Source organism: Phaethon lepturus, unplaced genomic scaffold (genome assembly GCF_000687285.1).
Source record: "Phaethon lepturus isolate BGI_N335 unplaced genomic scaffold, ASM68728v1 scaffold6789, whole genome shotgun sequence".
Lineage (NCBI taxonomy): Eukaryota > Metazoa > Chordata > Aves > Phaethontiformes > Phaethontidae > Phaethon > Phaethon lepturus.
In genome coordinates, this window is record NW_010564078.1 from 1 (window position 1) to 22,216 (window position 22,216).

The window sequence follows — 22,216 nt, forward strand, 5'->3', positions numbered from 1 at the left end:
CAGGCGGCACGTTCCTCCGCTGTGTGCCGCTGCTCTGCCTCTGCCGGCCGCGCTCCCGCCTTTCCCGTACGTCCTTAGCGGAGTCTCGGCACAGACACGTTTGAGGTATCCTGGCACTGTCCGACTGTTTTGCTCTATTTCCATAACGCATTTTCTCCTTTCAGTCTTTGGCTGCTACCTCAAATCAGGCCCCTCTAAGGTCAAGCAAACCCAGAAGTCCCCAGCCTTTTAAGGCGCAAGAACTACCCGTATGTGGTTTTCAATTCTCAAATATCACCAAAACCATCATTTCAAGTCAATATATTGGACTTTCAAGTCTATATTTGAGGGAAGATTCTTCAAAGGGGAGATACGCGTGATGTTTGGGTTTTTTTGTTAGACGTGTTGCTTAGTGAAGTCTCCCAGTTCAGAAATGCCATCCAGTGTATGGTAACAGCAACACCCCTTTCAATTCTACAGGGTCAGGAGGGTGTAGCTTCAGCTCTGGCAGCCTGCAAGATCCTTAAAGAGATGTGCCGCCTGGAGACGGAGACCGAAGTAGCACGTATAATGAAAGAGGCCAAGTATGAGCAGCTCGCTGTTGGTAAGTAACAGGGCCTTTTTAACAGCATCAAAAACTTAAGAAGTGACTGCCATTGGAAGGCAAGCAAGTGAAGAAAGAAAAAAAAAAATACTGCTTCAGTTGTAAAAGGTCAACTGTCATGAATAATTTAAGAGCCCTGCAGCACAGGCAGTCCCAAACATTCAGATACCACAGGAGGAGGACTTAATAATTTTGGAAAAAATCAGTGTTCCAAGACTGGCCCCTGGGACGCATGGAAGAAATTACTGTCCTGCCGCATGTTGGTATTTTAGCTGATCTTAGTACAAGGTGTGTTACAGCAGTGGGCAAGATAGAATAACCAAAACACTTCCAGGCTCACAGCAGCCTAGTTTTCCTGCAGTATCAAGCTTGCTCTGTAAGGGCCACTAGAGCAACAAGTTTTAAGGTTTGTCATTGCTGCTAAAAATAATTTGAGATTACCTCACCCAGAAGAGGGCTAACTGCACTGCAAACTGTGAGCGAGGCTCAGACTGGCTTCACAGCAGAGAAGCTGCCCCTCCCTGCAGCAGAAACCATTCGGGCATCTGCAATGCCGGAATACCAGGCCGTCTCCCCTTCGCCTGGTTTAAGAACAGATGCCTGCACACAAGCTCCTCTGCAGATCCCGGCTTCCGTCCAGTCCATACCTGCTGTGAACAGAGGGCTTTAAAGTACGCCACATGTGGAAATGCAGAGGCTCTTTTCTCTCCCCTTAGAGCTTGTACATCAAGCAGTTGAAGGCTCATGCAGACATTGCTACATCATTTATACACAGATCACATTTTCCCCCTCTTCTCACAGGGCAATGATTATTTACAAAAGTCAGGCTCTCATATAATCACAGGGCTCCAGTAATTTAGACATGGAATTAGAGGGCTTAATCCAATACACAGAAGTCTGCTCCTTGGCTTTGGTAAGTATTAGATCAGATCCTCAATTTTAATTTCTGGCCTGGATGACACTGTCAATATCAAGTAGAGTGAACATTCTTTAAGAACGATAAATACCACATCAACTGCAAAAGAAGTCGGTATATCAGTTTACTTTAAGTGAGATTGATCCTTTCCCCATCCCTCACAATGTAACAACAATAAAGTGTAGGCTGGCCTAGGAAAGGTACTGAGATGATTAAGTAAATCAGCAGGATGAAACAGACACAAGAAGTCAAATCTTGTCTAATGAGAAAACCCTGACTTTTTGGACTGTTTATTCTAGTTTGAGCTCCAGGACCAGCTTCTCTGGAAACAGAACGACACCACAACACTCTACCAAGTCTAATATTATTTTAAGGCAAATAGCTATGTCTTAAAACCAAGAATTTGTTGGCTACAAGCCAAAGCTGAGCTGCTTCTTTTGTCTATTGAGATGAGTGGGGGGCAGCTTGGCAACCCATCCTTCAAAGGGTAAGAGGATCACCCAAGAGATACAGTTTTGCTTGACATTGCCTAAAGTTTGACATGAGGCAGCTACAGATGAGTGACTATAACAAGTACTGACATGTTTCCAATAAGTTTCTTATGCTGTCTGTAGAAGACCGGAGAAAGAAAAATTTCTCCTCAGCTCAAACAACAATAGGAAAAAAAAATGAAAGTGTTAGAAGCCCCAGGCTGAGAAGGGAGCATGCAGATACAAAGAGGTGAGACAGAGGTACTGAGAGATTTACTCCATACCTTTCTGCAAATACTGGGAATTTTTAAATTACAGGTTTTTAGGTTTTTTTCCACCAATGCAAATCTTCTTGATCTGCCCTCTGCCCCAACACATGGGCACGCATGCATAAAGCCAGTGAGTTATTCCTGCGTCCAGCGTAATTCTTCTCTCTCTCCCACCTCCTCTTAGCGCTCTCAGGCTCTTTTCAACTACTTCAGCCTTGCAGAACTCTCGTGCAAGGAGCAACTGGCAGTGCTCAGGCTTTGCTGCCACCATGCTGCATCCTACACGCATCACTCTTACCTGACATTAATTTTTCATTTTTTCTTTTAAATTACAAGATCTGTTTGTCTATGTTTCCTTCATTTGGCAGAACTGTTTAGTGAATGCTACCACAACAGTGAGGAGAGAGCATTTGCTCTGTTGGTGAGGAAAAATCAGTACTGGAGCAAAACCACCTGCCTTCAGCTGGCTACAGAAGCAGATGCAAAGTCTTTTTTTGCACATGATGGTGTCCAGGTAAGTTTTACAGACCCTTCCCTCACCACCTGTACCCCCAGGGCCTTTAAGCATGATGTTGGACACAGAAGAGGATAGCACAGCAACCGAACAACCCTATGAAATGTATTCCTCTAAGAGGCATTCTTTGGAGAGGGCACTCTTCCCTCTCCCTAGCACCATACAAAGAGGGTGTTATACTGCATCCTTGACAAAGCAACAGTTCCCCCTTTCCCCTCCCTTTCATCCAATTAGCCCACAAACCAGAGTGCTGAGAAGGTTTAGCCCTTATTCCATCCTGTGCTTTTTATTCCTTCCTTGCTCACAGAGAAGCATCAGGAAAGCACTTCAAATCTGCCTGAGGCATAATAAAGCTGTTCCAAGATGTGAGGTAACTCTTTGTTCAGATTCAAGGAAGACCTCACTGATAAAAGTTAAGTCAAATTACTATTCAGCTTTGCCTCATAACCTGAATTCTCTCCACATACACAAAGTTTAATTAAGAGTGATGGTGCTTTTAGCTCCCTGCGCCTGACTTGCACTTTCTTAGTACTACAGATGTTGCTTAATTCCACTTGACTTGCTGTTCTTTCCACTGTCCTCTTCATAACTCTTTGCATGTTCAATGATATCTGCAGAAGGACGTGCAGAGCACCTGTTTGCTCTGAAGGTGTGCCTGCTCTTTAGGTATTCAGAGCATTCACTGTCTTAAGAGCCACAGAAGATAGGTGCACTTAATCTGCATGTATGTTTTTGAGATGTTAAAGCCACCTCTTGTTTTCTTGACTTTCAGGCCTTCCTGACAAAAATATGGTGGGGAGACATGTCTACAAGCACACAGATCCTAAAGTTAATCTGTGGATTCTGGTGTCCTTTCCTAATCTACACAAATTTAATCGCATTCAGGTATGAACATAACTATTTGGGTACAACAGATAAGGAAGGGATGAAAAATGAACCATAAAAGATATCCAGACTCAAAATTTCTCACCTAAGTGATAAAAATAGTAATATCACCTCAGAGTGTCAACAGAAGGACTGCACCACTATTAACCAAATGAGTTTTCTATGGGACTGAGTGATTTCTGTGTCCTGTACTGGTGCGTAATCTAATACTTAGAAGATTGATGCCACAGTTTCACAGAGGTCACTTCTATTTTGCCCAGTCCACAGAAAAACCTGTTGGAATTCTGTCAGCTCCAGAGTCTACACAGTGACGTGTAGAATATCTCCAGGTATAGCACCATCTATTTCTAGATTTGGAGATGCCTGGTTCAAACCTCAGTATCTTATCTAGAAAAACAGTGATCACAAAGCAGTATTATCAGCCACAAGCCTCAATAGCCATAAATCAAGCTTTAAAAACATAGGACTGACATGAAATCAATTAAGATTTTCAAATTCAATGTCTTACGAGATCTCTTTGTTAGTCTTATGCAGGCATAGCTTTGGAGTTTGTAGTTTTCAGCTTTCTGTCACAGTGAAGATGGCTAGAATCTTAGCCTTTCTTTAAAAAAAAAAAAAAAAAGCAGCCAAGTTGCTCAGGCAGTCATAAGAATCCAGGAACTGAAATTTTAAGAAAACCTCCTCATATTGTGAGAATCATATACATATCATCAGAATTGGCACTATGGAATGACATGCTATTATGAAATATATGTTTCTTAACTGTTAAACTACTTAAAAAGCAAGAGGAAAACTTGTTTGGTACTGCTGACTTAAGACTTCTGCCCGTACCACTAAAGATTACCTTCTTGTCATAGTGGCTGCCAGATTCACAAATTCGAGTAATTTAATGTGAAATTTTGGCAAAGTCTTCATGGAAAGGTTTAAATTATGATTCATAATCAAAGTAAGCCTTTCCAAGTTTGTTCTGTTGAAGACATTTTTTGCCTCCTTTCCCTGGAAATGCAAGAGTTGACACCAAGTTCCCTACCGCTTCTGGCATTTCCTCTCTTATTTACTACTAAGAATAACCAGGAATGGAGCATTGGGGTATTGTCTTCTAGGACTGAGGGCTTCATTTCTGCCCAATTCCTAAGTAATTTGAGGAAACAGAGCATCTTGCTCCATTTTTGTGAAGCATGCCAATTATCACTTCTCTGAATCTTGTGGGTGACTTCAGCCTTTTCCTTAAGAGCAAACAGAAATTGCAGAGGTAAGGATTACACATTATCTGATAGCTTCTCAGTGGAGAAAGTCCAAGTTAAGTACATACTAGCAGTTCAGCCATGAATGCCAATTTATTAATGAAAAATTTCTAACAAACATCTTTCAACTAATGAGTTTATTTCCTTACAGTGAAGAAAAACAATCAAAGAATGAGCCAGAGCCATTTAGAGAGCTGGACAGTTTAGATACAGAGAAGACTCTGTTTTTTCCCAAGGAAGAAGATAGGTAAGTTTAAAACCATTATTTAATATAACTTTTGTGACAACAATCGAAGAACCGGATGCTTCTGGTGAATTAGTGACCAGCTAATGATCTAAGGAGCAGCTGACAGACCAAGAAAGTCATTAGTCCTCAGAACGTGCCATGCCCTCTGATTACTGCTGTTGCTCTCTAGGGGGAATACCGAAAATAAACAAGGATATATCACTGTTTTAAGGAGATACAACTTTACTTGTTCGGAGCAGATAATTTTTACAGAACAAGGAATCTGCTTAATAGCTGGGGACTCACAAAGCATTTCCTGAGATTCCCTTCAGCTCCTGATGGCTGATATACATTGGATTTAGGAACTAAGTTCCTATCAGATTACTGAGCTGAGCAAAGAGAAGGTTCTCAGTAAAACTTTACGTTATTTGAGTGCATCACTACGTACTTTCCTACAAAGGCAGCAACAGAAGTACCTGCAAATATCAGGATCTGGGAATTTTATATTGTCAGCTTCCCATCATACTAGTGCTCTTCATTTATATTTTAAAAGATGGGCCCTAAGGAACCTGAAGTACAGCAACAAACTTTAGGAGTTAGAGGGAGCATTACACAAATGGTAACAGAGCACAAAAATTTTTGTCCAGTTGCTCATGGTCATTCATAGATTTGTGATTCAGAACTTCTGAATTCCACCCTATACCTCTGCCCCACACTTGTCACCAAAACCTGGGAGGCTACAAGGACTTAAGTCAGGATAGGAAGACTTTTGAGTCTTTGAGCCATTAAGTCCTCTTAATGGCTAAATAGCACTAAATATCCACTTGTAATAAGCATGTGCTTTTCAATGATTTAAAGAGAACTTCAGTAATATGTGAACAACAGTAGCGAGTAAGCATCATCTGTAGTATGATGTGCTGGACCAAGTCTGAGTTATTAGGTTCTATTTTTACCTCTGGCATTTAACTGGCAGTATATTGGAGAAAATAATTAGTTGTCCTGTCTTCCTCCCTAACCTATAAAATAGGTGTAAAAGCATCTGCTTCTTGGGAGCTATTTGTAAGCAATGTCATAAAACACTTCCATATCCTGACCTGTTTGGTCATTACATTGTGCATACCAATTGCTATTATCTTAGCAATTTATTTTAACAAAGAGGCTCTCTCCCTCCCAGATCTATTTCAGCATCTTACAGTAAAGCTGAAAGTATCTGTTTATGATATTAGCCTATTACCATGGGAATGTATCTTACAATGTCATAAATTGAGAGGTAGTACAGAATTAGGCACAGAAAAGACTAGCTGTGAGGAGCAGCTCTTCCTTATAACGAATTTATTTAATAATTAGTAAGAATGTCAGGAGAAATTAAGAACCAGTGAAGAGTCATTGTTTATTTTTTGTGAGGTGAAATTCAAAATATACCCTAGTGTGTGCATCCTTCATCAGAGATCACACCTCTCAGAGTCAGAATCACAAAATTAAAGATTCAATAACATTCCTAGCTCACACAGGAGAGCAATTTATGTGGAAACAAAACCTTGCACTAAGATCAGATTACTATCAAATACAGGGAACTTGCATTTTCTGCACAGGATAATTTCCATTGCCAATAGATAGCACTTCATGTTCCAAAACACAGCAAGAACAACTGTAGATGTATTGTTGTAGGGTCAAATTTCCCTTCAGTTACCAAAATACTTCCATAATTCTACAATAGTCAAAGACTACCTTAATAAATAATTTATGAGGTCAATTTTTTTTTGCCAAAAGGCTTCTGTATTACTTTTTCTGCAATTTAACTTAATTGTAAAGGGCAAGATGCCAGTGCTTACAGTTGCATAAAAAGTATTCCTTCAGTAGTTCTCAGACTTCAGCAAGCATAGTCAAGAAACACATGCTTAGTATGATCCATCACTTTTGAGACTGGGTCAAAAAGAGGAATTATTTAAAGTCATGGCAACAACAAGAACTTCTGCATGCAAACACTGCAAGAAATTTTTAGAACCAAAATAATTAAGAACTGACTCGTAAACTACATTGGCCGTTTGCTTTTTGTTCCTATTATCTAAGATGATGAAGAGCAATTAGCCCACTTCCTCCTTTCCTTGTGTATTTGCACAGTGTTTGTACTACACCCAGGAAAACGATGAAGTTACAAATCAGATTAACACAATAAAACTGAAATAACAAGACTATGCATTTAAGTCTGATGCGACTTTGTTTTTCAAAACCTTCTTTTTGACTTGAAGTATTTCTGCTAAGGTAATGGCCTTCCTCCTTGCCATCCCCAGCATCTGCCTGTTACTACCTTACAAGAAGCTTTATAGAGAATAATACTGAGCCTATTTCCATGACCTAATTTTAGGAAACCACCACCAAGTTTATATTCTTTTTGTTTTGCAGAGGACATGGTAAAACGGAAAAGCAGAACCCTCCTGAAAGCACAGCATGGGCAACATTCATGTTTACTCGGTGGAGAAAATTCTGGAGTGCCCCTGTAACTGTATTTATGGGGAACGTTATAATGTACTTTGCTTTTCTGTTTCTATTTACTTATGTCCTTTTACTGGACTTTAAACCACCTCCACCTGAGGGTCCATCTGCTAAAGAAATTATACTTTACTTCTGGGTTTTTACACTGGTCTTGGAAGAAATCCGGCAGGTCAGTAACCTATGACATCTTAGTAATAACACAATTAAACTTGAGGCAATATTTTGAATAGATTTACAACCTATGTAATTGTACAAGCTCAGAGATTTCAAGTGTCAGATGTAGTTTTGCACAGAACAGCAATATAGAACTCACCTTATCCAAAACACTCCACCTCTCTGTCTCCTCCACCATATAAAGCTGTAGCTCCACTTCTGTTTTTCCATCCTGCTCCAGCCATAGCCCAGTCAAGTGAGCTACTAAAATTCAGGTGTCCTTCACTTTGCAAAGTATCTCTCTGATTTCACTCCCCAGAACTAAGTCCTCCCACCACAAATAATGTAAATTGGAAGTTATATTCTACACCTGGAAACACAGCAGACAACTCTACATCCTTTTAAGAGAATCTTCCCTGCTGGGGACTGTTTAAAAAAACAAGTAAATGAATTCGTATTATTTGAGCTTTTCCTAAAAAATCTTCTCAACTCAAAACATTAGCAGATCTCTTTTTGGCTTGCTTTTCTTAAACAAACAAACAAAAACCCCCAAACTTCTCCATTACTCTCACAGTTACTGTGAGAGTTACATTTTGGAATGTCCTCAGCTCAACAAATGAAATAATGTGTGAACAATGGTGCTAGTGTGTTGCCAACTGTGGGTGCATAAAGCTGTCCTCTTTAGACAAGAAAAAGCAGTTATAAACATTTACTCTGGAAGAACAAACAGGTGTTCATTATTTAAGCAATAGGGACAGTGAAAAGGATCCCAGCTTGTTACAATTTATTTTAAATTATGCAGCAAGGTCATAACCAGAGTAGGACATGGAAAATATTTGGATCAAAGAACATTTCATTATAAACCTGTAAAACATGACGAGTACCAGGCTAAAAGCCAATTAAGAAACCCAACTCTTTGCCTAGATAATCAAATGTGCACTGACTGACAATTCCAATATACAAATGCCAAATCTGTTCATGCTGTTTAGATAGCAATGCCTAGAAACTGAACTTTGACTGGATGTTGTTGTATTGTTTAACAGCCTGAATGCTGACAAAATCTTAAATCAGCCTTCAAAAATTCCTAAGGCTAATATCACAAGAATAAAAAGTTTTTTTTTTCTTTTTCATCCAACTTTTGTGTTTCAAGACAGTAAACCGAGCTTATGTTTCGAAGCTTTTTACCCTATTATGCTAGGAATTTGCTTTTGCTCTTTGCAATGAAAAAGGAAACAAGTATTATGTTAAAACTCACAATGAAATAGTGAAACTGGAAACAGATCAATACTGATGATTATTTCTCTTTTTCAGAGTTTCTATACAGATGAAGACACAAATTTAATGAAAAAATTTAAACTGTATGTCGAGGATAACTGGAATAAATGTGATATGGTGACCATCTTCCTCTTCATAATTGGAGTAATCTGCAGGTATATATCTGTTCCATGTGATGTGGTCAGCATCAGTAGCAAGGGCTGTGTATGTCAGCTGGCAGCGTCAGTCCTGTGTGCATGTGAAGACAGGCTATGACATTTACTTTTACAAGCTTTGAGACATGTTTCTGTAAAAAAAGCCTCTAAAATTCTGTGGAATCATAGAATTTGCTCCAGAAACCACAAAAAGACATATTGGGATATTCAAACACATATACAGAAGACGACTGCTTTGTTTGTTTGTTTGTTTTGGCAAACACTTTTAGTCAATGTATAAAATCTTTTTTTCTTTTTTTGTTTTTTTTTTTTTAAATAAATGTCATTGAAGCCAAGACAGAGAATACAGTGTCCCTCCATCTTTTGGCTATTTCTCATCAATGTTCAGACATTACATTATATTCCTCTTACAGGCTTATACAGCCACAGCCCTGAAGCACTTGCCTTTTCCTAACTAGGCTATGCCCAGAAACTGAGTGCAATATTTGAGAAAATACTTCTCAGCAGTACTTGCTGAGATCTGATATTTCATTTCATGTGTTCTGCAGGATGCTGAACTCAACTTTTCAAGCTGGCCGTACAATACTTGCCATTGATTTTATGGTGTTTACACTTAGACTTATACATATTTTTGCAATTCACAAACAACTTGGACCAAAGATAATAATTGTGGAAAGAATGGTAAGTGTGCAGTTTCTCTCAGATAAATACTTGTGCTTTCTAAAAAATGGAGGAATCTTCTCTTTACATAGGAAATCAGTTTATCATCTATCTTTATTTTTATAATACGTTTTTAAGACTTGTCATTTTGCATATATTCCCTTATTTATCAAGAGTATTGGATGCAGTAAGTTTGAGCTAGATCCTTCCAAAGATCTCTGTAGTGTAATAAGTTGGTCCCGATTTACTAATCCTTATACCTTGCTTAATCATTTATCCTCAGATCTGGCAAATTAAGAGTAGGGTGTCTTTGACTACTGCTATGCCTCCTACTTCATAAGCTGTGTGCTTTCAGAGCAAAGACCTCAGACAGACACCAGGCCATTTACAGAAGGGTAGGGCATTTACTGAATGACTCTGCTCTGCTCGGGGAAATAGATTATGTTATTTGCAAGAAGTGTGAAAAAAAGTCTATAGTAGCAACTTTCCCACAGGAGTTACTCTTACTTGTACTTTGTGGCTCCAAGTTACAATGAAAACATATTGGTACTTTGTGAGCATATGTCGGAAGATGTTGATAAAAGATTTTTATTTATTACCACTTTCCTGAAGGAAATGAGACATTAGGACAACAATTACTGTGCTTGGGTATGCGTTGGTATGTTGAAGTAGCTCTTTATTTAGGCATGTTAATCCTCTAGGCCAGTTAGTTCATGGTAACTGATTAATAGGAGTTCATCTAATTGTAAGTGCTATTATAGAATCTACAAATATTTGATTTGTGACTCACAGCAGAGCTCGGTAAAAGCCGCACAGTCTAAACAAGCCTATACATTGAATAAACATAACTACCAAGGTATTTGGATTTGTCTACAAATGCAATAACTGGAACTCTAGCATGACATTTGCTTGGAGTAGCAAAAGGGTAAATGGCAAATAAATATTTGTTCTCGAACATTATCTAGCTTACAGCATTAGCAGACTTTTACTGTAAGAGAAAAGATCTACAGCTCCTAACCCTTCCTTGCTGCATACCAAGCTAAACCAGGGCCCTGAACAAATATGGTGATGTGTCTACTATGTTGGCATCTGAAGTTGTATGAGATAACACACAGATTAAGAACATGCAAATAAGAACATAAACAATAGCCTAGACAAAACCATAAAATGGGACCTTTCATCTTCCCCCCATCCAAGCCAACACAATGCCTTAGCTTTGGTAGTTCAATGTTGAACCTTACATCAAATGAAAGAACAGTGAAAGTTACTTCAGTAAACAATACCTGCTTGAAAGGTTCATCAAGAGGGTTCAAGCAAGATCATTTCCCTTAATTAAACAGAGAAGGAATCCAAGATTGTCTCTTATTGTCTTTCTCCTTTTTAACCTTGCTACAGAATTGCTGAAACAAGCCTGGTAGCTGCTAAAATGGCAGGTCAATGCCAGAACAATGCCTGTTCACAGACAGACTGCAGATTGGAAAAAAATATTTCCATATTTGCCACTTCTGTCTCTTAACTATGACACCATTAAAGTCCTGCAGCATTGCTAAATTTTAAATCATCCAGAAAACAAAATAGTTCGGTGAAAGTCATCAACTATGTCTTGCCTGGCTTAGATACTGTGTTTCTTAATAGAACTTCAAGTAACCTCCGGGAGGTCTGAAATGCCTATGCATAATCCAATAACCTAATTGAAATGAATCTACAGTCCCTAATGAACTCTGTCAGATTAGACGGGAAGAGGATGAAGTGTTCCTCTTCCACCAGGGAAAAATTATTGCACTTGAAATACATAATAGATTTTTTTTTAAGTGTTCTAGGATTCAATTACTTATGCTTCTGTAGAGAAACACAATGCTTAAAAGCAGGAAGTCCTGAAAACAATCCCTCAGATACATTACTTAGCTTGAAAACCCAAGACAGAAGCTACTTGATCCTTGCAGCCTTCAATGCCTGCTGTATCAGTGGTTCAGTATTCATCAATGAGCACTGACTGTTACCGGGATTCACTGCTGCAGCAGAACTCTTGTAATTCACAGTAAAGCAGTTGATGGTACTGTGAGATCTCACAGAAAATCTGCATTTAAAAGGTACAATGAGATTTACTTAAAAGGTAAAATGTGTTTCATTTTTAAATGTTAGATGACTGAAAAGCAATGTTTTAATTTAAAACAAGCCTTTATCTAAACAAGCTGTCAAAGAAAAATGCTGATTACAGGTCAAGAACAATATGATAACAGCAAGGTCAAAAGAGGAATTCTGTGCATGGGACTGTACCCTATTCCACCTCCTTTAACCTAAACAAGCTTGGAAAGAAACAGAATTATTTGAGCCATTTTCATATAGAAAGAGTACTGTTCTTTGAGTATGCTATTACAGTCACCTCTCCTCCTTTTCTCCCCCCCCTCTCTTTTTTAGATGAAGGATGTTTTCTTCTTTCTGTTTTTCTTGAGTGTGTGGCTCATTGCCTACGGTGTAACAACTCAAGCACTACTTCATCCCGATGACAGCCGAGTGGAATGGATATTCAGAAGGGTGCTTTATCGTCCCTACCTTCAGATATTTGGCCAGATTCCACTGGATGAAATAGACAGTGAGGAAATTTCTTTACCCCCTAACTTGGCCATTTTTGAATGCACACTTCCGATAGACCATGGAATTCCTTCCCAGCATTGTGGTTTTTTGGGGTTTTTTTTAAGTCTTTGTCCTGCAGGCCAAAGCTTTCACATTACTAAGATATAAATAGTGTATTTGCAAAGAGGTAATGTGCAGTGTGGAATTACATTAGAGCATAAGTGTTGGCCCTATTTAGACAAGCTGTCTGAAATGCTCAGACAAGGATTTGCAGATTTAAAGTCTGGCGTACCTTCTTTCACTTCAATCCATTTCTGTTCAGTTTAACCTAGACACAGATAACCCTGTGCAAACTGAAATAATAGCATCTTCATACATATTGGCAGTAGTTTAACGTGACACTGTTAAAGCAGCACAGCTCTGCTCATAAGCAAATACTTATGTTTTAGAATAAATATTCCTCTAGAGCATTTATTTACTCTGGAGTAAAGCCGCCCAAATCAAATAAAGCTAGTAAATAAAGCTAGTGCAACGTTTCAAACAAAACAACATAAAAATAATCACAAGACATGGAAATACTTGGACGTAAAGGTTCAAAGGCAACATTTCTGATAGGTAAGCAGGTAAAATACAGAATAGGTCACATCCCAAAGAAGGCTGAAGTAATGCCACAACTTTTAGCCAGTATAACAGTGCTAAATGCCAGTGGCAATATTGAAGTAGGATTCAAACTTGAGGTAATATGGACAGAACCAAAAAAATCCCATAGACAGAAACAAACCAGTAAACATTCCTTCCTGTTCACTCTGCTTAATAAGAAAAAGCATATGTCTTAGAAAAGCCAAAAAAGTCTGAATGAGACAAGAGAGCATGGGTGTGATTCATCTCACTTAACTTTAAATGCCTACGGTGTAAGCATGGACGGCATAACCAGCCACTCTTATTTCCATCAGAGCAATTGGAGATAAACAAATATTTCTGGAACAAGATTCATCTCATTTGGAAATAGGTCAGATATAGCATTCCCTAGAAATGTGTGTTTCTCTCCATTGAGACTCCAAAGGGTATCTTCACCTGGATAAATAACTGGTATACAAAGACAGAGAAAAAAGCAATTAATTATATGGGCAACTTCCAGAACGGTGTCATTTGTCCTGGGGCTTGTTCTGTTTAACATTTTTATGAAACACATGGAAAAGGAGATTGGTAACAAGGGGGACAAAATCTGCTGACAAAACTACATTACTGGGTAGTAAAGACTAAAGCTGACACCTAAGAGTTGCAGAGGACCCTCATGAGTGCTAAATCATCAAATGAAATTCAGTGTAGATAAATATAAGGCAATACACTTGGTGAAAGCAGTCCCAGCTGTGGTAAACTTTGATATAACTGCGTGCTGTAACGAATGACTGTGAGGTTATCCATGGTGGTGGGGAGAAGAATTATTAGTGAAAAAATGGAGAACAAAAAGTAAATATCATTATGCTACTCTAAATTTGTGGATTTAATTCATAGCTGCAGACAGGATACAGGGCTAGACCTCTAGTCTGATGCAGTAGAACCATTCTTACTAATCTCAACTGCAAGCTCAGATGTACAAAGTAGTTTAAATTTAGAATGAGGAACCCCATTTCCAGCGTTTACTGAGTTTTTTCCTCTAACACATGTACCAGCATGAGAACTGTGAAGACACAAGTATGTGGGGGAACACAACTGCTAAATACTCAAAGGTAGTTTGACTTTGGGAACTCAAAACTAGTCTAAAAAGAATACAGCCTTTTCAATACAATCCCCCTTTGCTGAATGTTACTAAAAAGCCAGTTGCGACAGCCATCTAGCCACTGAATGAGCAGCCAAGTGCCGGAGTGCATTGTCCTAGGGTTGCAAACCTCTTGCACGTTAAAGCAATGTCTCTTCATGTACATGACATGATTACATTTTCACATAATTAAAGTCATTGGATAGTCACATAAATGATCTTTCAGCTGCAGGAATTAGCTCAGTAGCTCAAGCAGTCAAAGAACTGCCCCTTCATGGTTAAGAGAGTCTCAGGTTTATGGTCCTGCTAGCAGTCAACAAGGGTAGTACAAAAATCCTACCACAATATTGGGTGTAAGCTTTTAATGATCGTAAAATATTCAGAACAAAATTATGCTGCTGTTTTATGCAGCCAAGATGAAATCTCATTTTACTAATCGGTATCATAATTGTCCTTGACTTGTATCTTAGCAGTAAAGGTACTAAATATACCCATCCATCCATGTCACTAGTTCTTAAAAAAAGACATGTTTAGAGATATTAATTCAATTTTATTTGCATTGAAATAGCTATGAAATTCAGCACTTCAAACCTAAGGAACAATTCGTAATTCTTGCCATTCTTTGTTGAAAGTCAGAGATTTTGGCTAACCAAAATGTAAAGCTTTTGTCTCCACTCTAAGAAATGCATGTGGCAGTAGGATTTGTCAAAACTATTATTTTATTTCCTTTGCAGCATCACGAATGTATCCCAGGAACTGCACATTTAATCCACTGCAGATTCTGCAGGAGAACTTGCCATCATGTCCTAACAGCTATGCCAACTGGCTTGTCATACTTCTGTTGGTCATCTTCCTCCTAGTCACAAATGTTCTCCTTATGAATCTCCTGATTGCTATGTTCAGGTAAGAGCGATTTCAGTAAGTATCAATGCAGAGACTGCAAAGGTTTAACTGAATGCCCGTATTTAATACGTTGCTGTTGGCTATTCGTTTTGGAATACACCAGTAATTTTCCTAATGAATATTTTTGGGGGATTGATAGGTAGGCTTCTGTGATCATGTAGTTGTTAAGTTCTCATCATCCTTACTCTAGCCACATTAAAGACAAGAAGAAAAGAAGCCTTTTTTACTGCTAAAATGCAATTAAACATGCATAGAAGGGTCTGGATCCTTGACTGTGCTGCAGCACAAGTCTGCAGGTGCAAAGCAGCTGTAAACTTGGCAGACTTAACAGTGGATAATCTGCACATAGGGGAAATGCTTGATGTCAACACGGCTAATAATGATTCATTTGGTTGAAGAACTGATGTGGTACGTTTGCTGCTCTTGTCTGAGTGAAGTGGAATTATCTTTCTTTAAAAAAACTCCACCTAATATATTTTTTAACATTTGAAGACTGCAACTACAATTATTTTAATACCTAAGAATTTGCAAAAACTTTAGATTAAATTAACACTACTTGCTGAACTTGCTGTTCCTTTCTTAAAGTAAACGTGGGACTAAATTTTGTAATAATAAGCTTTAGCTTGTTGAGGTAAAAACAGTTACATACTTTTTCCCCCCCCAATTACAGTTACACTTTTCAAGTTGTTCAGGGCAATGCAGACATTTTCTGGAAAATTCAGCGCTACAACCTGATTGTTGAATATCATGGCCGGCCTGCCCTAGCACCACCATTTATCATTATTAACCACATAACCTTGGTTGTCAGAAGAATCTTCAACAAAATGGAACATAAAAAAGAACATCTGGGTGAGTTGTTAACAAGCATCTAGCAACTAGAGACCCTGACATTCTCCTAGGACATGCTGCATAGGCAAAACAGAGGAGCAGTTAAGATTTCCTTAAGCCAAGAGTCACAATTTATTTTTAACAAAGAATGCCAGGAGAGTACAAATGAAAAATGAAGGCTTACAATGTACCCTGTAATATAAACAGTTTCCCACAATGCATTTCTTTATGCACCATAGTTATTACAACAAAGGTGTGGATATAAAGCTGGTTAAAGGAATTTGATTTCTGAAGAGATAACAATGGATAGATTTAATGACTGATGAATAATTATTTCATTTGCTCCTGAATTGTAGTATTAGGTATGGACAACCCTAAAAACATATACCAAGTCTAAAAATCCAGTAGGATCAGTGAAATTTCCCAATACAGAGACACGGAAAGAGAGAGAACATGCTTAGAGAAACCCTTAAAAGTTTTAATTATAAGGCAGATGAAGTTCAGATAATTACAGAAGGCATTTGGGGTCTTTCTACAGTTATGGCAAACTTGGCCCATCTAATTTAATAGTGTCCAATACTAAGCCTATTTAGTCCTCATGCACAGGCTGATAATGGGCTTTGGAGCAGAAGTGTTGTCAGACTGGACCAATTCAGAGCCCTTTGACTAAGCTTCCTTTCAGACACACTTCTGGCTATCAAAGCACACTGCTGAAGATTCTTAAAAAAAATAATTCTCTTCTCCCCTAAGAAAGTACCTGACTGCTCAGGTTATAGATTCAGTAGCATTTGAGGCATACAGCAAGTGTGCCCTTTTACCAATCCTTAGGAAGATAGAAAGCTAGTATGTAACATTCAACATATGTCTGTGAAACCAAGGTCTGTTGTGGGCTGGGACACTTGACAACAACAATAGGCTTTATACTTAAAGGTGGAGGAATTTATTCACAGTTTTTCCTTCCTATTTACAATTCTTCTAATAAAGAAGCTTAGATGATGAAGTGCATCTGAACATAAAGCTCTGTTCATTAAATACTTTGGGGCTAAAATATGTCAGAAGTTCAGTGAGATTGTAAATGGGTTTAAATGGAACACAGGAACTGGTCCGTGCTGTTATTTAGAAAACTCAAGAGTCATATCCAACTGCAAAAAGGTCTATTACCTTCCATCACAAGAAAAAAAAAAAAGTAGAAAATATTTACTTTACACTGCATTTTCGTAACATGACACTCCTGCAATGGCGAAGTGCCTGCAATGGCAGACTTGGTTTTTCTTTAGCATAGCAGCCTTCCATTACTAGTATAAGAGAAAAGGGAGTAAAATGTAATTCTTAATTTCTTCTTCTTCCTACAGAAAGAGATCTTCCAGTTGGCCTAGATCAAAAAATCATAACATGGGAGCTGGTGCAAAAAGAAAATTATCTTGTAAACCTTGAACAAGAAAGGAAAAAAAGCAATGAAGAAAGGCTGAAGGCCACATATAATAAGTATGTTATTCTCACCCCCAATAGGTGTACCTTGCAAGTCTTCAGCTTTGAATGAGACAAACATTCAGGTGTTTGTAAAGCTTGTATGAAGAGACCAACTAGAATGCAGTTAGGAAATATTTTTCCATGAAAAATGGGAGAAGCCAGCATCACTACAATGTTAGAAGAGTCTTTGGCACTCTTGAAGTATGTACAGGCCTGTAAGATCCAGCCAAATCTGCAGTCAAGCTCAATGAAAATCATATTAATGAAGAAATGGTGGAAGAATAGTTCCTTTTGCTATACTGCAGTGCATGTACTTCCACCCCTGTAGGAATGCAACATAGATCTTTGAATTAGACTTTTGAATGGCTTAGACTTTTGAGTGGAAGGTTAAGATATCTTGAATTATCTGCAGCCCACAGATGAAGAACAACAAGTGTTTCCAGCTCTATGGCCCCAGACTACAGTCTTCCACAGGAAATTAATGATATTGGCGCTAAAATTGTATTTAATTGAGTGTCCATTTAAATACTTTTGTAAAATATCTCCCCACTAGGAATATCACTGAAATTGGTTTAGTATTCTAAACAAAGTGCTAAATTATTATTCATATTTACTCTAAATGAGTAAATATTTACTTTGTCTTTAAGTGAGACACAAATTAGTTATACGGAGGGAAAACAGAAACATCTAAGGCAATACTGAAAGCCAGACAGCAAAGCCTCTTTAAAGAAGCTTTTAACACCTATCTCAGCTGTTTCTTCTTACAATAAAACTGACTTCAGATAGAGGCAAAATGGATGTGACAGGTATCATAGTAAGAAAGTTCCATGGAAACGTCCTTGTGCTGTTTTCTTTCTGTGCCGTCTTTCAAAACAAACCTCCATCCGTGTAAGTCATAGAATAGCTGGAGCCCAAAACAGAGTACTTGAGTACATTCTTGGAAAATACTCTTCTGCCTCTAATCTACATAGACTCTTAATTCATAATAATTTAGAACTGTTATGTTGGTTTTACCTTTATTCTCATAAGCAGGTCACTGACAAACCTGAGGAATGAGAGCTCAATTACTGAGATCAAGTGATAAATATGTGTATAATTGCTTCCAAACAAAGGGCATGATTATATTATTTCTAGCTTTAAAGCTAGAAAGCTTCAAAGATGGTACATTGGAGATGAAGTTACTGCTTGGAGGGGAAAAGTCAGAATCAGTCTGGCTTCACAGTATTTCAGGTACAACAGAGCAAGAAAGAGACTGGAAAAGGTTTAGATGAACACCACTAAACCTGTGGCTTTTTATCTTTGCTCTTAGGTGGTAGCAGTGAAATCTTATGAAAACCTCTGAAGGTGATTGTTTGAACTTTGCATTGAACCAATCCCAAAATGCATTAGAAACATCCAGCAGCAGCTTCTTCACAGAGACTTGAACGGAATGGAACCTGTTAAAGGGAAACTTTGAAATAGTACTTAGGACAAAGCAGAGAGGGATCTGAGGAGGGAATCAGATGCTAAGAACAAGGAACTGATGGGAGAAGAGGTGAAGGATGCAGAAAGCGTGTGGACAGTACAACAACTTGCAGGCACTATACAAGGAAGTTCTCTGCACGGTCCCTTTGGACTGCATGGAAAAAGGGATTTGAATGTCAAACCAGTTTCCAAAAATGAAACCTTGTATAAATTTTTAGTGGCTCATCTCCCCTCTGTTGATGGAAGAAATACTGTGGCCTCAGTTGTCACACCAGGATCAGTTTACATCTGGTACAGGTGGGACATTAGTGGCTGAAGAGACAGAGTAGGACCTAAGGCTCCTTTCTGCTGTCCTTGGTTTCAGCAGCTGGGGCTAAGTGGCCCTCGCCAGAAGCTGAATTGGTGTGAGTTTATAATGAGTCCCTGGGCAACAAGTACATGAGAGTGTCCCAGAAATGCTGCTCTGTTCAATAAATACTTGCAGGAAGACCTCAAAAGGACAAAACTTTTAGGGGGCTCTGGCGTGTCTCAGCAGCACAGAACTGACAAAGAGGGGTCACGGCTCTACCAAGTTACGTGGTTTTTGTGGTTTAGGATTTCTTATCATAGAATCATAGAATCATTTAGGTTGGAAAAGGATCATCAAGTCCAACCGTTAACCTAGCACTGCCAAGTCCACCACTAAGCCATGAGGCCCTTCCTTTTTTCTCAGTGTGTATGCTTTCTTTCCACAGGGTGGATAATTTGTCTAAGTATTTTAGTGGATTGAAAGAACAAGAAAAGTGGTTTAAAGTTATGGAAGCCCAGGTAAGTAATACTTTTATAGACATTTATATCAGCTTTAGGATTTCACCACGTTTCTTTCATTTAATGGAGGTTTGGCAGACCCTATTTAGGATAAAGGGAAGGAGAAATGGAGCTCTATTATGATTTCACTTTCCTTTCTGGTGATACACATACGTAAAGAAACAGAGAGTAGAAAGGGCAATACAGCATTTCTTGCTCTCTTTGCTAGTCTACTTGAGAAGTGTTTATTTCCTTCATTAAGGTTGCTTTTGGAAGCAAACGCTTCATCTTCACCACTCCATTATCTTCCTTCACCCAACCTTTTCCTTCTTTAAAACTGACAACTTTGAAGATACCCATATTGTCTCTGATCTGACTTAGCCTAATCTTCTTGGACATCAGTTTTTCTAATTTTCTTAGATACCAGATATCAATGTCTCAAAGGGAAATGTCTAACATGCAAATGTGAAACATAAATAATAGAAGGAAACCCTATCTTGCACTTTTGATGACAAACCCTTGAAAAATAAACATTTTTTAAACAGTCTGAAAATACTCAGCATTACATTGCGCTACATAACCGTTATTGTTTTCTTTGTCCTTAGAACTCTCCAGTGTAATTTTGGCCTTGCTGGAAGTTCCGTATCTTAATACTCCCATTGCAGCTTCCCTCCCCTTTTTTATCCATTTTATGGCTTCCTGAAAAAAGTCACGCTATTCAATGAACAATGTTGACACCAAATACAGGTCCAACAGGAACACACAAGAAATGCTTTAATAAGTTTGTGCCACCGTGAGATAATGCTATATACTCAGAAAAAATGGAAGGTATTTAATACAAATCTTCCTCCAAGACAGTTCAACTATTTCTTTAAAAAAATAAAAAAAGTGGTATTTCTGACGCTGCTTCAGTCTGATGCCTAGATTATCTTTCCTGCCAATTTAAGAGTGGATAAAGTACTACAAAAATTAGCTGATGTAGAATTCACTATCTGTTTTGTAGATTTGCTATTGTACAGCTGTTATCTCCTCAATGGCAGAAGTTTTAAACAAAATCAACCTTTTGTGCAACCAAACAGATCCAAATTATACACGTAAGTACTGAAAACAATCACGGAAAAGCTAATTAATACAGCTGAACAATTTAGTTAAAAAAATTTAAGGAAAAAAAAAAAAGGTTGGAAAAGAACCACATAAGGAGGTGCAAAGGGGTATACCTAGAGGTAATGGGAATATAAACCAGGAACAGAATATTCATACTTCAGAATGAAAAAATTACCTTTTGCAAAGCATATTTAAAAGTTTTCTGGAAAGGACTATTGCCTAGTGTAAGTTACAATGATCTCACCCAGCTTTAAGCATTTAAGTATCTAGTTGCCATAGGGCTTCTTGAGAGGATCGTGTCTTGGGGGTTTCTTCAGTCAATGAGATAGTACTACCAAAGTAAACATTTAATATGGATAACAACAGTCATTAAAAAAAAAAAATTGAGCAAGCCTCCTACTAGTTTTAATCAACACAGCTCATTTGCCTTCAGAGCTGCAACTATTTCTGTCAGTTAAGAATCTTGTCCTGTCCCAGGGCTCCACTGTTTGGACTTTAAAACATTGGAGACAAAAACAGACTATTTTGCAGCCACTGCAGGATGTCCAACACAATAAAGATTTTGAATCTTCTTCTTAATGATGTATTGCCATATCTACCTATTGCTATCTATTAAACAAAAAGGTATCCAAAATCCATATACTAAAAATATATATACTATATGGGAAAAAAAGAAGTAGCTGGAAAGTCAGCAAAGTTGTGACATGAGAAGACCTCAGATCACTCAGACTCAAACTAACTGCAAACTTGACTTAATTCTGTTAGAAGCTTATAAAACACATCTGTAAATTGCTTCATTATCAACATTCCAGTAAGAAAAACTATCCCGTAGCATGTTCCCCAGACATTTTAATACTGTAGCTGCATAAAAATCAGAAACTTAAGTAGCTGAAAAATAAAGGAACCTGTTTTTATCCTTTACTGAGCTAATGAAAAGTAGTAGAATCTACAGTATCTTTTTGCTGTGGATTATGTTCAACATTTTAAAGTTAAGATCTTAAGTAATTACCATTATGTGCCCCTTGTCCTAAGGCTTTTAAACAAGCACATGGCTTTTACAATCCCATTAGGTGTGATGAATGCGAACACAGAAGTGCCTTTCCCAGAAAGAAGTGAAAGAGAAGAGCATGCAGATCAGTCCAAGAGTGACATCACATATATTGATAATTAAATTTTACTCACATTTCTTCAGATTAAACCTTTTGTCCTACTGAACTACTGTGGAAATAAAATCCTAATCTTATGAAGGCCTAAAGCCCAGCTCTCGAAGCCTTTACGCCTAGCACTGTCAATGTTTGATGCTGCTAAGGATTTCTTGGTCTTGCTCCTCCAATTTCTTGGGCTTCCTTCTCTCCCGCTCCTGTATCGCTTGGTCCTTTCTCCAAAACTCCACTCCACAAATCGCACTAAAAGCTTTCTCCTCCAGGATGACTCTACCACCTTATTTTCTAAATCAGGAGATTTTACAGTAAGAATGTGTAGCCA

At 38.2% G+C, this 22,216-nt stretch overlaps 1 protein-coding gene across 1 annotated transcript; it reads left to right on the plus strand.

Moving 5' to 3' along the window:
- Positions 1-164: 164 nt before the first annotated feature.
- LOC104615046 (transient receptor potential cation channel subfamily M member 5-like) lies at positions 165-21,902 on the plus strand (the record flags this gene model as incomplete). Its single annotated transcript, XM_010294752.1, has 15 exons — positions 165-248; positions 460-583; positions 2,607-2,752; positions 3,525-3,637; positions 5,033-5,128; positions 7,511-7,769; positions 9,065-9,183; positions 9,732-9,864; positions 12,262-12,436; positions 14,911-15,079; positions 15,750-15,928; positions 17,260-17,392; positions 19,576-19,648; positions 20,631-20,721; positions 21,802-21,902. Coding segments are annotated over 15 exons (1,995 nt in total), but the record flags the coding sequence as incomplete, so codon positions are not given.
- Positions 21,903-22,216: the final 314 nt, after the last annotated feature.